At 45.6% G+C, this 13,676-nt stretch overlaps 1 protein-coding gene across 4 annotated transcripts in view; it reads right to left on the minus strand.

Moving 5' to 3' along the window:
- The window catches only part of kcnab1a (potassium voltage-gated channel subfamily A regulatory beta subunit 1a), a 76,643-nt gene that overhangs the window by 44,912 nt on the left and 18,055 nt on the right, over positions 1-13,676 (minus strand). The window contains exon 1 of one of the 4 annotated variants that reach the window (XM_048264566.1): positions 4,158-4,787. The exons of the other annotated variants lie outside the window; for them this stretch is intronic. Coding sequence (XP_048120523.1) covers positions 4,158-4,369 — 212 coding nt within the window. The 5' untranslated portion in view covers positions 4,370-4,787. Of the gene's footprint in view, positions 1-4,157; positions 4,788-13,676 lie in introns of those variants that run through there. 4 annotated transcript variants of the gene reach the window in all.

Below are 13,676 nucleotides of genomic sequence, written 5' to 3' on the forward strand. Positions count from 1 at the left end.
GTTTGGCGTTGTCATACTCAATTCTACTCAGAATTTGAGTCTGATACTGCCCCATTGGGACGTGATTATGGGGTGTGTTTCAACTAATAGAGGGGGGGAATTGCCTCTGCACTCAATTGGATCAGTAGTGCGTTTCTAGAAAGTGTAGTTGGCTAACTTCCATCGCAACCTTTGTAGTTTGATCCATCGTTCTTGGATTTGGTGTTTCTAGAAAGGGTAGTTGGCTAACTTCCATCGCAACCTTTGTAGTTCGATCCATCGTTCTTGGATTTGGTGTTTCTAGAAAGGGTACTTTGAACTCTCAATCACAAAAGTTTGGTGGTTTGAAGTACTGCCCCTGAGCAGTCGCACTTGTGTCGTTCCTTCGTAGTTCCGGTTGGTGATGTCATCAGGAACCAGGGTCGGTACTGATTGGCCTTTTCTGAATTACCAACCCTGGTTCCCTTCCCCAAGTAGAGACCCACGGGAAATTCACTTTGCGCGAGCAGAAATGAACTTCGAGAGAGCTGAGTGATTTTCGAGTGGCTGTTTGTGCACGCTGGTCAGATTCCTCCTGGCTCGCAGCATTTTTTTCCTCGCTCGGTAAACAGTTTCCTCTGAGTGCGCCAGCATTAATCACTTTTGGTTTAAATTAGAAAAACGTCGACACAGACATAGGCTGTGGCAGATAATTTCTAGGAGGTGGGGTATTACACATGTTGCCACTGTTTCTACCAATGATGTATTACTGCATCATAAACAATGTTGTTGGTACTGTTAACATTGTTTTCTGGTCATATTTTTAAAGTTATTGCGCTGTCAATATCTTCTACAACATGTGATAGCGAAATCTAAGCCCACATTTATACGTAGCAGGGTAGACTATTCGGAAAAACGGATATTCCCCGTTATTTTTATTTTTTATATATTTTTGGGGCTTTTTTTTGCCTTTATTTGGACAGGACAGTGAAGAGTGAGACAGGAAGCAAGTGGGAGAGAGCATGCTCCGATTATGTGATAGATGAGGCACTGTTGCTCATCTGTCCATCATCTTATAAACCCCGTTCAGACAATTTGATTGGTCCGAACAGCTCTGGTTCGGGCATAGTTGCTCCTCATTGGAACAATTCCAGACCGAACGTCCCGACCTCAAATGTTGTGGGCGGGGATATGTTCGGCTGGCTTCCAGGCTAGTATCCTTTAAGTTCAGAATGACTTTAGAATGGCTTATTTGAAGTGCTTGACATTCTTTAGTCATCACACTTCTTGTTGACCTTTCTTTCAGTTTTTTCTCCATGGAGGGCCCTTTGCTCAGCCTGATCTGTAGATGTCTCTAAAGGTCAACAGTGACATGTGAGATGTTTCATTGTAAATAGGAAAAAACATCTCTTATGAAAACGGAAAGGCAGTTTTCCAGATGAAAACTGCTGACAGGCTTTTTCCATTAGGAGCCATTAGAGTGTGGCATGATGAAAGCATGCTTATCACTTTGCTCTTTACCCTAATATGGCATGATGCTCCCGATGGAGGGCCATGTCCACAGGAGCCAATTAGGCTGCCATGTGTTTGACCTTTCCCAGCGTTGGGCCGCGGATGGGAGGCAGTCAGGGGGTGCTGTCATGGGCTGTGACTCATGATGTGACTTCATATGGACTCAGTGATTAGTCAAATGTATGAAGCACAACACAAGAGTCTATGCAATACATACAGCAACTCCATCTCATCTCAACAACATCAGTTGTTCAACTTTCAACTGCCATCAATGTGGGGAAAGTATCGATTCATAGTTGGGTATGTGTAGTTTCTAGTAGTGTGTGGGTGTGTGTGTGTGTGTGTGTGTGGGTGTGTGTGTTTGTGTGTGTGATATCTGTCTAGTCATCCATATGTGCAGGTCTTTTAGCATGTATGTATGTAACTGGAGGAGCGCAGTAAGGTTGGAGCACTTGGGAGAACAGAGCACCCAGTCAGCACAGAGACAATGGGCTGTGGACAGGCCTGACGAGTGAATCGCTGAATTTGGCGAAACACTACACTAGCCGCTCCAGCCGGGCTCCTGCGCAACACACTGCATCCTCCTGCACATTTAATGGGCTTTTGACAGCCTGTCAGAGGGCCATCACTCCCCATCTTCACAAAAGGAAGGGTTCAGTTCAGTCAGTCATCAGACTTGGTCTGACATGGAGGTTGGGCTCTCTCCCTTTTCACCCACATTCTCCTCTGAAATGCACTAAAAACAAGCGCAGGTCATTTCTGACAACCGCCGGCCGTTCGCCACTTCAGCCCAAAAGGGATTAATTGCTCAAAACACAAGAATGTGTCTAGGCAGTCTGTCAAATGGCCCGAGAGCAGGTTCTTCATTTTTCTGCCTCTCCTGTGCTTGTCAGATCTGACAGGCGTAGTCCCCAGCCACCAGGCCTACGGAGGCCCCTCTAATGTGACAGGAGGGAGATGGGACCAAAGGTGTCCACTCAGTCACTGTCTGGAGTACGGAATCCAATTTCAAATACTAAATGACACCAACTCTAATCTGTGAGCATTCAAGAGTCGAGCTGTGATAATTGATGATTCTTTCAGCAGATACACATCTACACACACACACACACACACACTCTCTCTCTCTCTCTCACACACACACACACACACACACTCTCTCTCTCTCACACACACACACACACACATGTTTAAAGACCATGGATTTCACATATTGGCAAACTCTGTGCAGCTGTCATGAGGAAATGAAACAATGTTGAAATGAGATGCGATTACTAACAGCCCCCTGTCATGTCTCCATCAGGGGTGGGCTGCATGCACACAACTGTCTCTCCTTCACAGATATACTGTACCTTCATGGAAATGAACTCAAGATCTATGTTTACCAGGCTACACTTCATGAATTGCACAACTGCATCTCTACCCAGGGATGTTTATGTGATGAGAATGATAAAGAAATGTAAACTGCTCATATGTAATTCTCAGCATCACACACAGCACCATCACAAAAGACCCTAAAAATCCTTTCGCACTCACAGAGAAAACATCATAAAATTGAACTTTCCTCTGAAGTGGTAAATATGAATTATTATCATGTCACAAACGATGATGAAGTAAAAGTCAGTGTCACTTTCAGATGTATTATGCATTACCTGCACATTTTTCCTAAGTACTCCTGGCTTTCTAAAGGAAAGCAGTCTGATCTACAGTTACAGGGACTTGGATCTAAACGATTGCTGAATGCCGAACTGAACCATATGAACCTGAAATATGTGTGACATGAGTGTGGCAGGTTTGTGTATGCTACAAGCCTAGAATCTCACTGCTACAGTGGACAGTGTTACAGTCATTTGCTTTCAAGGGAGTCATCACAAAGCCAGATCTCTTTCTCTCTTTTTCTCTCACACACTCACACGCACATGCACACACACACACACACACACACACACATGCGTGCAAATAATAGGGCATCTCCCAAACGGTGATGCAGACTGAAAGGGAAACAAGCATGAGGTGGTAACATTGGCTTCAAGAGGCTTTAGAGGGGCTTAGGAGCAGCCCTGGAGAGAATTAAACACATCCAGCGCACGCTGATGCACAAGGAGAGGACAAGGACCAATGCAGTGCCTCATTTCAAACTCTATCTCTCTCTCTCTCTCTTGCTCCTCACTCTTACACGCACATTACATGCTCTCCCTGTCTCGTTCACTCTCTCTCACACACACACACACACACACACACCCAGGCTAGGTAGAATCAAAAAGAGCTGTTCTGCACCAAACCCACCTCAAGTGTCACTGAGCTTTTGAGAACTTGTCCAAAAAGTCTGACTGCACAGCACTTACAACAAAGACAGGCAAACATGGCTGTGCTGGGAAGGAGCTGAGACGTACACGTGCTGCTGGGATTCTTACTAAGAACAAGTGCATTCACACTTTCTCTGTCTGGAGATGAGCTCTCACAACAGTGACAGAACTGTGACAGATGTACTGTGCCTAGTGCTGGAACCCTGTCAAAGAAGCCTGAAGGAGGATAGACTAGTAAAAACCAGCAAGCATGAAGCATGACAGATGATGAAGGAAGGACAGAAAGAGACTACGACGCACACAGAGAGCTGAGAGTATACAGATGTGGAGAGATGCAGGATGCTGGGGATGCTGCAGGTGAGGTGGCGAAGGGGGGGGGGCCGGTATTTCATGCCTGTGTGCTTGCCCGTTGACTCCTTGAGCGAGATGTGGTGGCGAGGGGCGAAGGAGCCGAAGCTCCGGGCGATGATGGCCACCGTGCGGAACTTGGCCCGCGCCGCGTTCACCACGTTGGGGCTGGTGGCGTTCTGCTTGCCGTGGTCGCCGTTGCGGCCCTTCAGGTTGTGGTCGGTGCAGGCGATGGACACCTGCATGGTGGCAGCAGGTGGAGGCTGGAGCGCTCGTGGTCAGAAAAAAGGACTGAAGGAGCGAGGAGAGTCCGGATGTCTTGTCTCCCAGCAGACTCACTTCTCCCAAGGTGAAAAGTTGTCAAAGCAAGAGAAGCGTCAAGGAGAGGAAGACAGGCAAGCCAGGAGGAGAGGCTGTCCTAAATGCTAAATAGAAGCACAGACAAAGTTCCTTGGAGTGGTCCGGCTCTCGGTCAGTGCGTCCTCTGGGTATCTGTGAGTGTGTGAGCGCAAGTCAGTGAGAGAGGCAGAGAGAGTAAGGGTGGGAGAGTGTATGTGTTTGCATGTGTGTGTGTGCATGTGTGTGTGTGAGTCTTTTGTGTGAGAGTGCAGGAGTCAGAGAGGATGTGAGCTGATGAGTAGCCAGGGCAACGACAAAAAGCTTGCGGTGGATGAGGGGGGAGGGGGAGGGGGAGATGCGTGGGGTTGGGGAGGGGAACACGCTCTGAATCGGCCACGAGGCACACTCCTGTACCAGCACGGCACATCAGCACATTCCAAGACTGCGGTTACACCTCTCCTCCTCTCCACCTCTCTCTCTCTCTCTCTCTCTCTCTCGCGCTTTCTTACTCACTTTTGCGTTCCTAGTAGCCGATGTTAATGTGTCCCATTAATGTGTCTCTGCCCCAGATTCTCTGTTTACTTTCTCTCTCGCTCTCTCTGCTCCTCTTTGGCTTGTACTCCTCTCCCGTGGTCTCTCCTCCTCTCTCCTCCTCTCTTCTCCTCCTCTCTTCTCCTCCTCTCTGCTCCTCTCCTCTGCTCCTCTCTCCTGGTGATCTCAGCAGTGAAGCTCCAGCTCTGCCGCAGCGGCTCCAGGGTAGTGAGAGACAGTCAGCCGTCCAGTGCAGCTATAGCCCCTGCGTTCTCTCCTCTCTCTCTCTCTCTCTCTTCTTTCTTCTTTCTCTCTCCACTCTTCTCTCTCTCTCTCCACTCTTCTCTCTCTCACTCTCTTCTTTATTCTCACCGCTGTTTCCCTGTTTTGCTCTTATTCGCATGAGCTTTGTGTCTCTTGTGTGTCTCTCTGCAGCGCTCTTTTTGTTTCCATCTGTCACTCTTCCCTTTCACTCTTTCTCTCTCTCTCTCTCATTCTCTCTCTCTCTCTCTCTCGTGTGCACACTCTCACTCTCGCTTTCCGTCCCCCCACACTGCTAAGTATCTAGTGAATCTGTGTTGCAGGCGCAGTGCATCTGTTCACTCCAGCCCATTGCACACACTTACACAAATGACTGCACACGCGGGTGCACACACACATGCACACGCACACATACACATTTACGCACTGACACATACACACTCACACATACACACATACACACTCACACACACACACACACACACAATCATACACACTGACAAATATACACTGACACATACACACTTACACACATTTCTCCCACAGCAGTAGAGATAGATACAGCACTAGGGGAAAAGGAAGTTAAGTGATAGGCTCCATTGATTCCTGGCAAATACAATGTTTGTAAACACCAATTGAGGTATCCCAAAACACCTGCTTCAGTGAAATGAAAAAATTAACCATGCAGTTCTGAGGCTTTGTGTCAAGGGATTAACAGAGTGATAAACAAAGTCTACAGCAACAGAATACATGTTTCATAAATCCTGCACTGCAGCACAAAACAGTTTAGAAAATTCTAGACATTTTAGACAGCTAGATATAGTAGATGCACCCCATCTATGCCCATGCACAGTTTGAAAGTATGTGGGCATCAGGGCACAGATGTATTTTCACTTGTCTGTGTGTTTGCATTGGCGAGCTTTGGTAAATGTCAGCATTGTGGTGCCACTGCTTGTTTGGGGAGATCATAAAGGCTACAGTGTGCAAGCGCTCTGGGACGGCTGACCTTTACGCTCACATTTACACCTCCCAACAAGAACTTCACAAAACACACAAAGCCCTCCCACCAGTCGCCTGATGCTAACACCCCAACGCAGGCACTACCGTCCCCTTCATCCTTGCCTTTCCCGTTTCAATCCTCTCGATATTGATGTGAGAGAATGGACTAGTGGAGAAGGAGATTAAGGGAGAGAGAGAGAGAGAGAGAGATGGTTGTCTTCAATCTATTGAGTATGAGTGGGATTGAGTGCCTCTGCAAGAACCCCTGGGACTCCTGTGCAGATTAGACCCATACCCCTCAGATGTGAATGGAGGGAGAGGGGTGGGGGCTGTATGTTTGCATTTCTGTCAAAAGTATATCTGTATAGCTAAGAGATCGGACAGAACAGAAGAGAAAGAGAGATCGGTCTCACTGAGCCTTACAGTAAATCATAAGTATCACAGCTTGGCTTTGTTTAAGATCTTCAGTATCTCCAATAGATATCTCCAATTGATTTTCCCAATTGCAATTGTGATGAGTGGGACTGAATTAAATTGATGTGGTGCTCCTATGCCTGTAACTCAACCCCCACACACTCTTCATCTTCAGTTCAAGGAAGGCAGCTGCTGACAATCTTCCAAGAGTCCCATTAGGACTCTTAAGGTGAGAGGAAGCCATAAATTAATTCCAAATCAATACAACAGCAACAACTTTATGGACCCCATCATGATGACACTTTAACAACACATAAACTCTGATCGATTTTTATTACTTTTTATTTCTTCTAGCTTCTGGTTCTAGACGTGAAGGAGACAAAGGAAGCCAGAAGGAAAACCCAAATGTACAGTTCATCAGAGGTTTAGCCACAATTGCCATAATGCAGCTAATGCATGGTGCTGGTATGATAAGAACACTGATCTGTTCAGTTTGTTGTACTACTGTCTTTGGTGGGTAGTTAGCTTGGTTACAGTTGATTCCACTGTTGCTAAACGTGCTTGCTCATTCAACCGTTTGCTCTAGTTGTTGTAGTTACCATTCAAAAGAGCATTGATATGGAACGGTGATTAAACTTTTTTTTTACCAGATCTACTTCAAAGGTATCCTGATATACAGAGTAAATAGCTCCCTGATAGCCAATCAGACACAAGTACACAAAGATGTCCTCTCCTGCACGTGTAGTGCCAACACTGGAGCTGAATGGAGGACTAATGAGAACGTGGAGAGGCAGAGAGCGAAGAATGGAGAGTCTGGCTTTAGTATTCATCCTCACCACCCACACCAGGGAGGAGAAACACAACTGGAGCCCATGTGTTAGTCACTGAGATCTGCCTCCTGCCCACCACCACTGCTGTACTGATGCAGAGGAGCAGCAGTGACACAGACCCCCCTCCCCTCCAACCCCTCCCTTGCTCTCATGCCCTTTGCACAAAAACCCATCTACACCGAGCCCACACACAGAAAACAAATAGAAGAAAAAAAGATCTGCTCCTGAAATGTAGTGGAAACAAGGCCATGTATAATAGGGATAGTCTATCAGGATCAATACAGATATTTCGGAACTCCCGCTGTTACCACCGGTTCTGTATTTCCGCCGTCTTGCGTGTATGTGTAACCTGCGTCGTGTTGAACCTGCGCGATTCAGCCCTGCACACGCCCGGACTCGAACCCGCGAACAGCAGCACCTCGGATCGGGAGGCGAGCGCGCTAACAATTGAGCCAATAGCCCAGGCTACTAGCTCGCATGCCAGCAGCACTCGAGGCGTCGGGGAGTGAGGTTTACCACTGTTCCACAGCTAAGCTAGCTGGCATCCGTCACATACTGTATGTGTCACTTAATATCCATTTCTATACAAACCAAGACGGCGGACTCCTAAAGAAACGCAACCACCCACACCATAGGTGTATCTAAATTACCAAAAATGACATTTTACCGTGACTCGAAGAGCTGTAAACAGTGTTGTAAGACTGCGTGTACACAACCGTTTGGAGCTCCAGTGGAATTTTAATTTCATGACGAAAATTCTCGGTCTAACCGTTCATGTGCGTTCGTTGAAACGGCGTAAATAGGTGACCCGTCAGGCCAGCACTATAACTCCGAGCATGGTAAACAAAATCGGATATTTCAGGCAGTAAATGCTCCCGTTAAGAACCAAACCAGATTTTGTTCAAATCTACTCATATGGCTACTGAAAAATGTAAGGTTCATTTAGCAAATGTTATTTTGAAGTGTTAAAAAACATCATTGTTTTAGAATTTCTGAACAAAAGTGGTGATAATTGGGGGTTACGATTACGATTACGATTGGTCCCTTAGAGCTCACACAGTACCAGTATAATACTTCTTTCCACTGAAACAGAGTGAAAAACAAAATGGAACTATGATATACAATCACAGAATGTTATGTGGGCATACGATCAGCATCAACATGCACATTTTACACTACGGCAAAAAGTGTACAATGCCATACAATAGAATGTTAACATAACATTCACAATGGCATAACATAACATAATGGCATAAAAAAGTATACAATGCCATACAATAGAATGTTAACATAACATTCACAATGGCATAACATAACATAATTGCAGCATTATAGTGTAACTGGGTTTTTGGCTGTGTTGCTCAGTCAAAAGTGCTGTTGTCCTGCACACGCTGCTGTCACAATGACAATGCATGAAATGAGCAGGACCAGAGCCGGTGGCCTGGAGCTCCACTCACAGCTCTTTCTCTCTCTCTCTCTCTCTCCTCTCTCTCTCTCTCTCTCTCTCTCTCTCTCTCTCTCTCTCTCTCTCTCCCTCTCTCTCTCTCTCTCCCTATCCCTCTTTCCATGCCTCCCTCTCTGCCTCTCCTTTTCCCCTGTGTCAGGGACATGTCAGTGTAAGACTGCATCACTCTGCACGTGTGGCCCACAGCCTCGCTCTGGACCCATGTCACGCCTCTGGTGGCCATGCGAGTGGACAGGCATCCCAGGCCCGTAAAACACACAGGTGCCAGCCGGCCGAGGTGTGCTCAGCCGCCGAGAAACGGAGCTAACAGCACTGAGGGATCGGAGGGGCCCCAGAAGAGCCCATTTCAAAGCATGCAGCGAGGGAGGGACTATGGATATTTACAGCTAGCTCACAGTGTGTGCATGATTAGCACAAGAGAGATCAGTGAGGACACAGCAATCTGGAATGTTACCTTGACAGAGGACACACTGAACATATGGGATGGACTGGAGAGTGGGCAGTTGAGGATGAAAATGTCCATCATCACCCTGCTACTGACCAGAAGCAGTGGAGTGGCACGGATGCTTAGGGGTATAACTGGAGACTGAAGCCTGGCAGCGTGAGTATGTAAATGTCATAACGTGAAAGGTCACAGAAAGAAGTCAGAGTTGGCTAATGGGTTTTTATGCATCATGGACACAAGCTAAAGGAATAGGTTTCCTGCTCACATAGGGACCTTCTATCAGGTTAGGTGGTAGGTGTGTAGTTAAAAGGAACACCATCTCCTGTCAAAGCTGAGTGTTCATTCTATTCAACTGAAGACCTTTGTAGATTTGTGTGGTTGTGCAATGCTGTCCTTGCATCCTCTTCAGAAACAGCAATAGCAACGTCCTTGGACATCTTTTCAGTAGCATCACATGGCAGCTAACCTAAGGTTCCCCATGACTATAAGATAATGACCCCCTGCTTCCTTCATTGTGACCCAGCTACAGACAAGGAGCACAGCCATGTATTGGTCCCTTCTTCAAATGAAACCAAAGAAGTAAAATATCAAGGATGGTTTCCATGTTTCCTTTTGTCCCCCATACTGTATGTAACCAACAAACACAAATGGATTCTGTCCACTGAGAGCATAACACACATTCTGTGATGCTAATTATATTAATAGCACTAGTAACATGAATGCTGTCAGACTCCAGGAAATGCATCTCCCACAAGGATACACCAGCAGTGGCCTGGTGGTCTCAGTCTAGTGAGAACTTACATGTTCAGATCCCATCAGCACCATGTGACCTGAAGGTGCACAGAGCACAGAGGTAAGGACAATGAGACCTCCCCAAAGGCTTTCTGCCTGTCAGTGACAGATAGCCCACAGAAGGAAGTCCTCTGGTGTCATTGGGCCTGGCCTTGCCCTAAGTGTATGGTACAGGATTCTTAAATGGATACTGAGCAGGTTCATCTGCCGGTCACTATAGAGTCCAAAGCAGGGGAGCTCTCACAGGGTTTGTATTTGTAAACTCAGCCGAACACAAAACGAAGCTTCACATATCTTAACTCTTTGGGAACAACAGCTTGTGGGATACATAAAGTCTTATGTGCCATTTAAAAGGGACCTCCCTGGTTTTATTGTGTGCTTGATTGGTTGTTGATTGTTCAGTTAACGTAGCTATGGGGAGCGAGCCAGATGACACAAACAGCAGGTGACTGTGGCCAATGTTTTCTGCAATCATTTCATAACGAGGAGAGCCCCTGATTACTGTAATTTGGCTACTCTGTTGACACTGTTGTGTGATGGAGAGACCCAGGAAAGGCTGATGGAAGAAGCAAAGGGACTGTAGCCTTGTAACACTTTCTCATGCACTCCCATTAACAGTAAACAAAGATGCAACATTTTCAATACACTGAAAAGAGAAGGCTGCTTTGTCAAAAGAATTCTGGATTGGATTATATAGGAGATTGACTTTTTACCTTGAAGTTAACGGCAGTCTTTAGATAGATAGATAGATAGATAGATAGATAGATAGATACTTTATTGATCCCCAGGGGAAATTCAAGATGCTTCCTTCATTTAAGGCACTACTTTGTGTGAATGCACAAATAACAGATAACAGACCGGGAGACCCCCTAACCTTATCACAGAAATTGCTATGGAAACCATGGCTATAGAGAGAAAAACACATATTTACTGTCAGCAAAGACCCAGTGTCACTCCTGCACAAACTGTTCTTCAAAATGTCTATTCACCCAGGCTGGACCTTGTTTCTCCTGGTTTCATGAAATAAAATTTCTCTCTGCGCTGTTATTGATTCTCTCATCTCTCCGTATTGCTTTTGAGACCACTAAGACCATACCCTTGTGCCCTTTAAGAAGAATATCAACAGATATGTAACGCTATCTCCATTTTTAAAAACATTAAAAAGTCATGTTATTTCATTGTACATTTCAGATAATGTCAATCAAATTGCAGTTGTGTTGTTTTGATTGAGTAAAGATAAATCAAATAATAATTGAATTACAGTTATACTGAAATTACTAGTAAAACAAAATGTAAACAAATGATTAATGAAAATTCATTAAAATGGAGGATATAGCGTTTTGGAACCAAACTCTTCAAATGTATAAATAAAGTGAGATAAAGTCAGCATTTCATATCACTCTGTGTTGACAGAAACATGGACATAGCATAAAACTCTGGAATCAGCCATTAATGAAAGACAAATAAGGTTTAGGGTGTGACATCGCACAAGCACCACAACAAAGATCATACAATTGAAACTGATGGAAAAACCATAACAACAACACAAACAGCAAATATGACGTTCCACTGTGACACAGTTTCAGTTGACTGGATATTGCTTTGACATTGTGTTGGCAACTGAGTTAATGAGGGACACCTGTGCCCTGTCTGTTGGTTGGCTGTACGCTTTGCCTTCTCGCACTGATTACTTTTTAATTACCACTGAGGAGATATGGGCCTTTGCCCATCACCGTTTCAGGTTTTTTTGAGCCATCTCATCTCACCCATTTCAAGTTACACTGGTAAATTTACAGTTAATTCAACTGCAAGGATACATGAATCTCTAAAATTAATTTAAACAATTAAATTTGCAAAAGCACGGGTCTTTCTTCTGTCTCTTTCCTATTTTCCTGTCTCTCTCACACTCTCTTGTGATATACTTGAATTACCTCCAAGAATAGCGCTGGAGACAGATTGAGGAATTGTTTCCGACAAAAGCTGTAATCGCGCGCTGAAGTGTTTTGTTTACAAGCCGAGAAAGGTAATTGGGATGCAAAATAACACATAATGTCTGGGTACGTGCACGCGAGAGCTAAAGCCAGCCTCTGTGGCACACACAACAATGAGATGTGAAGGAGGGTTGAGAGGTGGTTGCTTTTTGAGCCAATAGGCCCCCTTCCCCCTCCTCTTATGTGTAAAGTGCACCAATGTGCAGATGTAGCATTTCCTCTGCCCACACACCGGTAGAGCAGCTTAGAGAGGGTCTGCAGGCAGCACACCTGCACTGGCCCCAGCCACACTCCCCCTGGACCCCCCCCCGAATCCTCCCTGATCCACGCTAAACCGGCTGATATCCAGAGCCCGAAAATAGTGTGTCAGATACGCAAGCAATGTTGAGGACTGGTTATGGCACCTATTCTTGTCTTTGTCATCAAGCATAGCTCTGTAATTGAACGTGCCTCTGAATTTAGAATGCGCTCAGCAGTCAATTGGCAAGGCTGTGGCTGTGCTTTTACATAAAGCACATTCAAGATGGACAAACACGTGCACTTATTGACATAACCACTAAGTACATATCATAAAAAAACACACATGCATATATGCACACAGAATAAAATAAGATAGACACAAAGAAAGAGAAAGGAGAGAGAGAGAGAGAAAAGAGAGAGAGAGAGAGAGAGAGAGAAAGAGAGAGAGAGAGAGAGAGGTACATGACATGTACACAGTCAAACGTGAGAGCGTTGGCATGTTGGTATGTAGAGCAGAGGAGCCCCAGGGATAAAGTAAATGAGAAGACGTTCACTAATGAGGGAATCTAATCATGGTGGCGCAGCCTCTTAACATGCAGGGGAACAGGGGAGAAAAGAGAGCATGAAGCTCCCTGAACACACGCTAGCGCTCTACTGCGGTATGAGCACTGCACATGAGAGAACCATGGCCTCATTCAAGAACAATTCCAACAGAACAACGAGAATCAACATGGCCGTTTAAGGAGACGCCCATGGTTACAATTCTAGATGTGTGTCGATGCAAATGCTGTCTATAGTAGCCTAAGCCGTACAAACACCACATGACAATGATGCATGCACAAAGACTTGGCTCCGTTTTTCCCCATATGTCTTGGGCATCATCCCTTTTGACTTTCAGCTCATTGTGGCCCACGCTGATCAGAATTAGTGTAAGCCTGTGATGAAAAGACTAACCAGCTGAAAGTAAGAAGGCAATGAAGGTGATAGATGGGATTTGCAGGGGAGAGAGTGGGGAGAGAGAGCTGGAATATGGGGGGATTATTATGGTGGGTCACTGGCTTTGGGGAATCCTTGATAATGAGAAGTCTTGAAATTTGAATGGGGTTTGAATAGGGACAGAGGGGTGATTGAATGGCACAGGGGAAGGGGAATGTAAAGCCATCCATCCATCCCTCACGCTAATGTCATGTGGATATGGACAGCAGGATATGCACCGCCTGAGGTGCTGACAGAGATGGGGAAAAG

This window comes from Alosa alosa, chromosome 15, assembly GCF_017589495.1.
Source record: "Alosa alosa isolate M-15738 ecotype Scorff River chromosome 15, AALO_Geno_1.1, whole genome shotgun sequence".
In the NCBI taxonomy this organism is placed as follows: Eukaryota; Metazoa; Chordata; class Actinopteri; order Clupeiformes; family Clupeidae; genus Alosa; species Alosa alosa.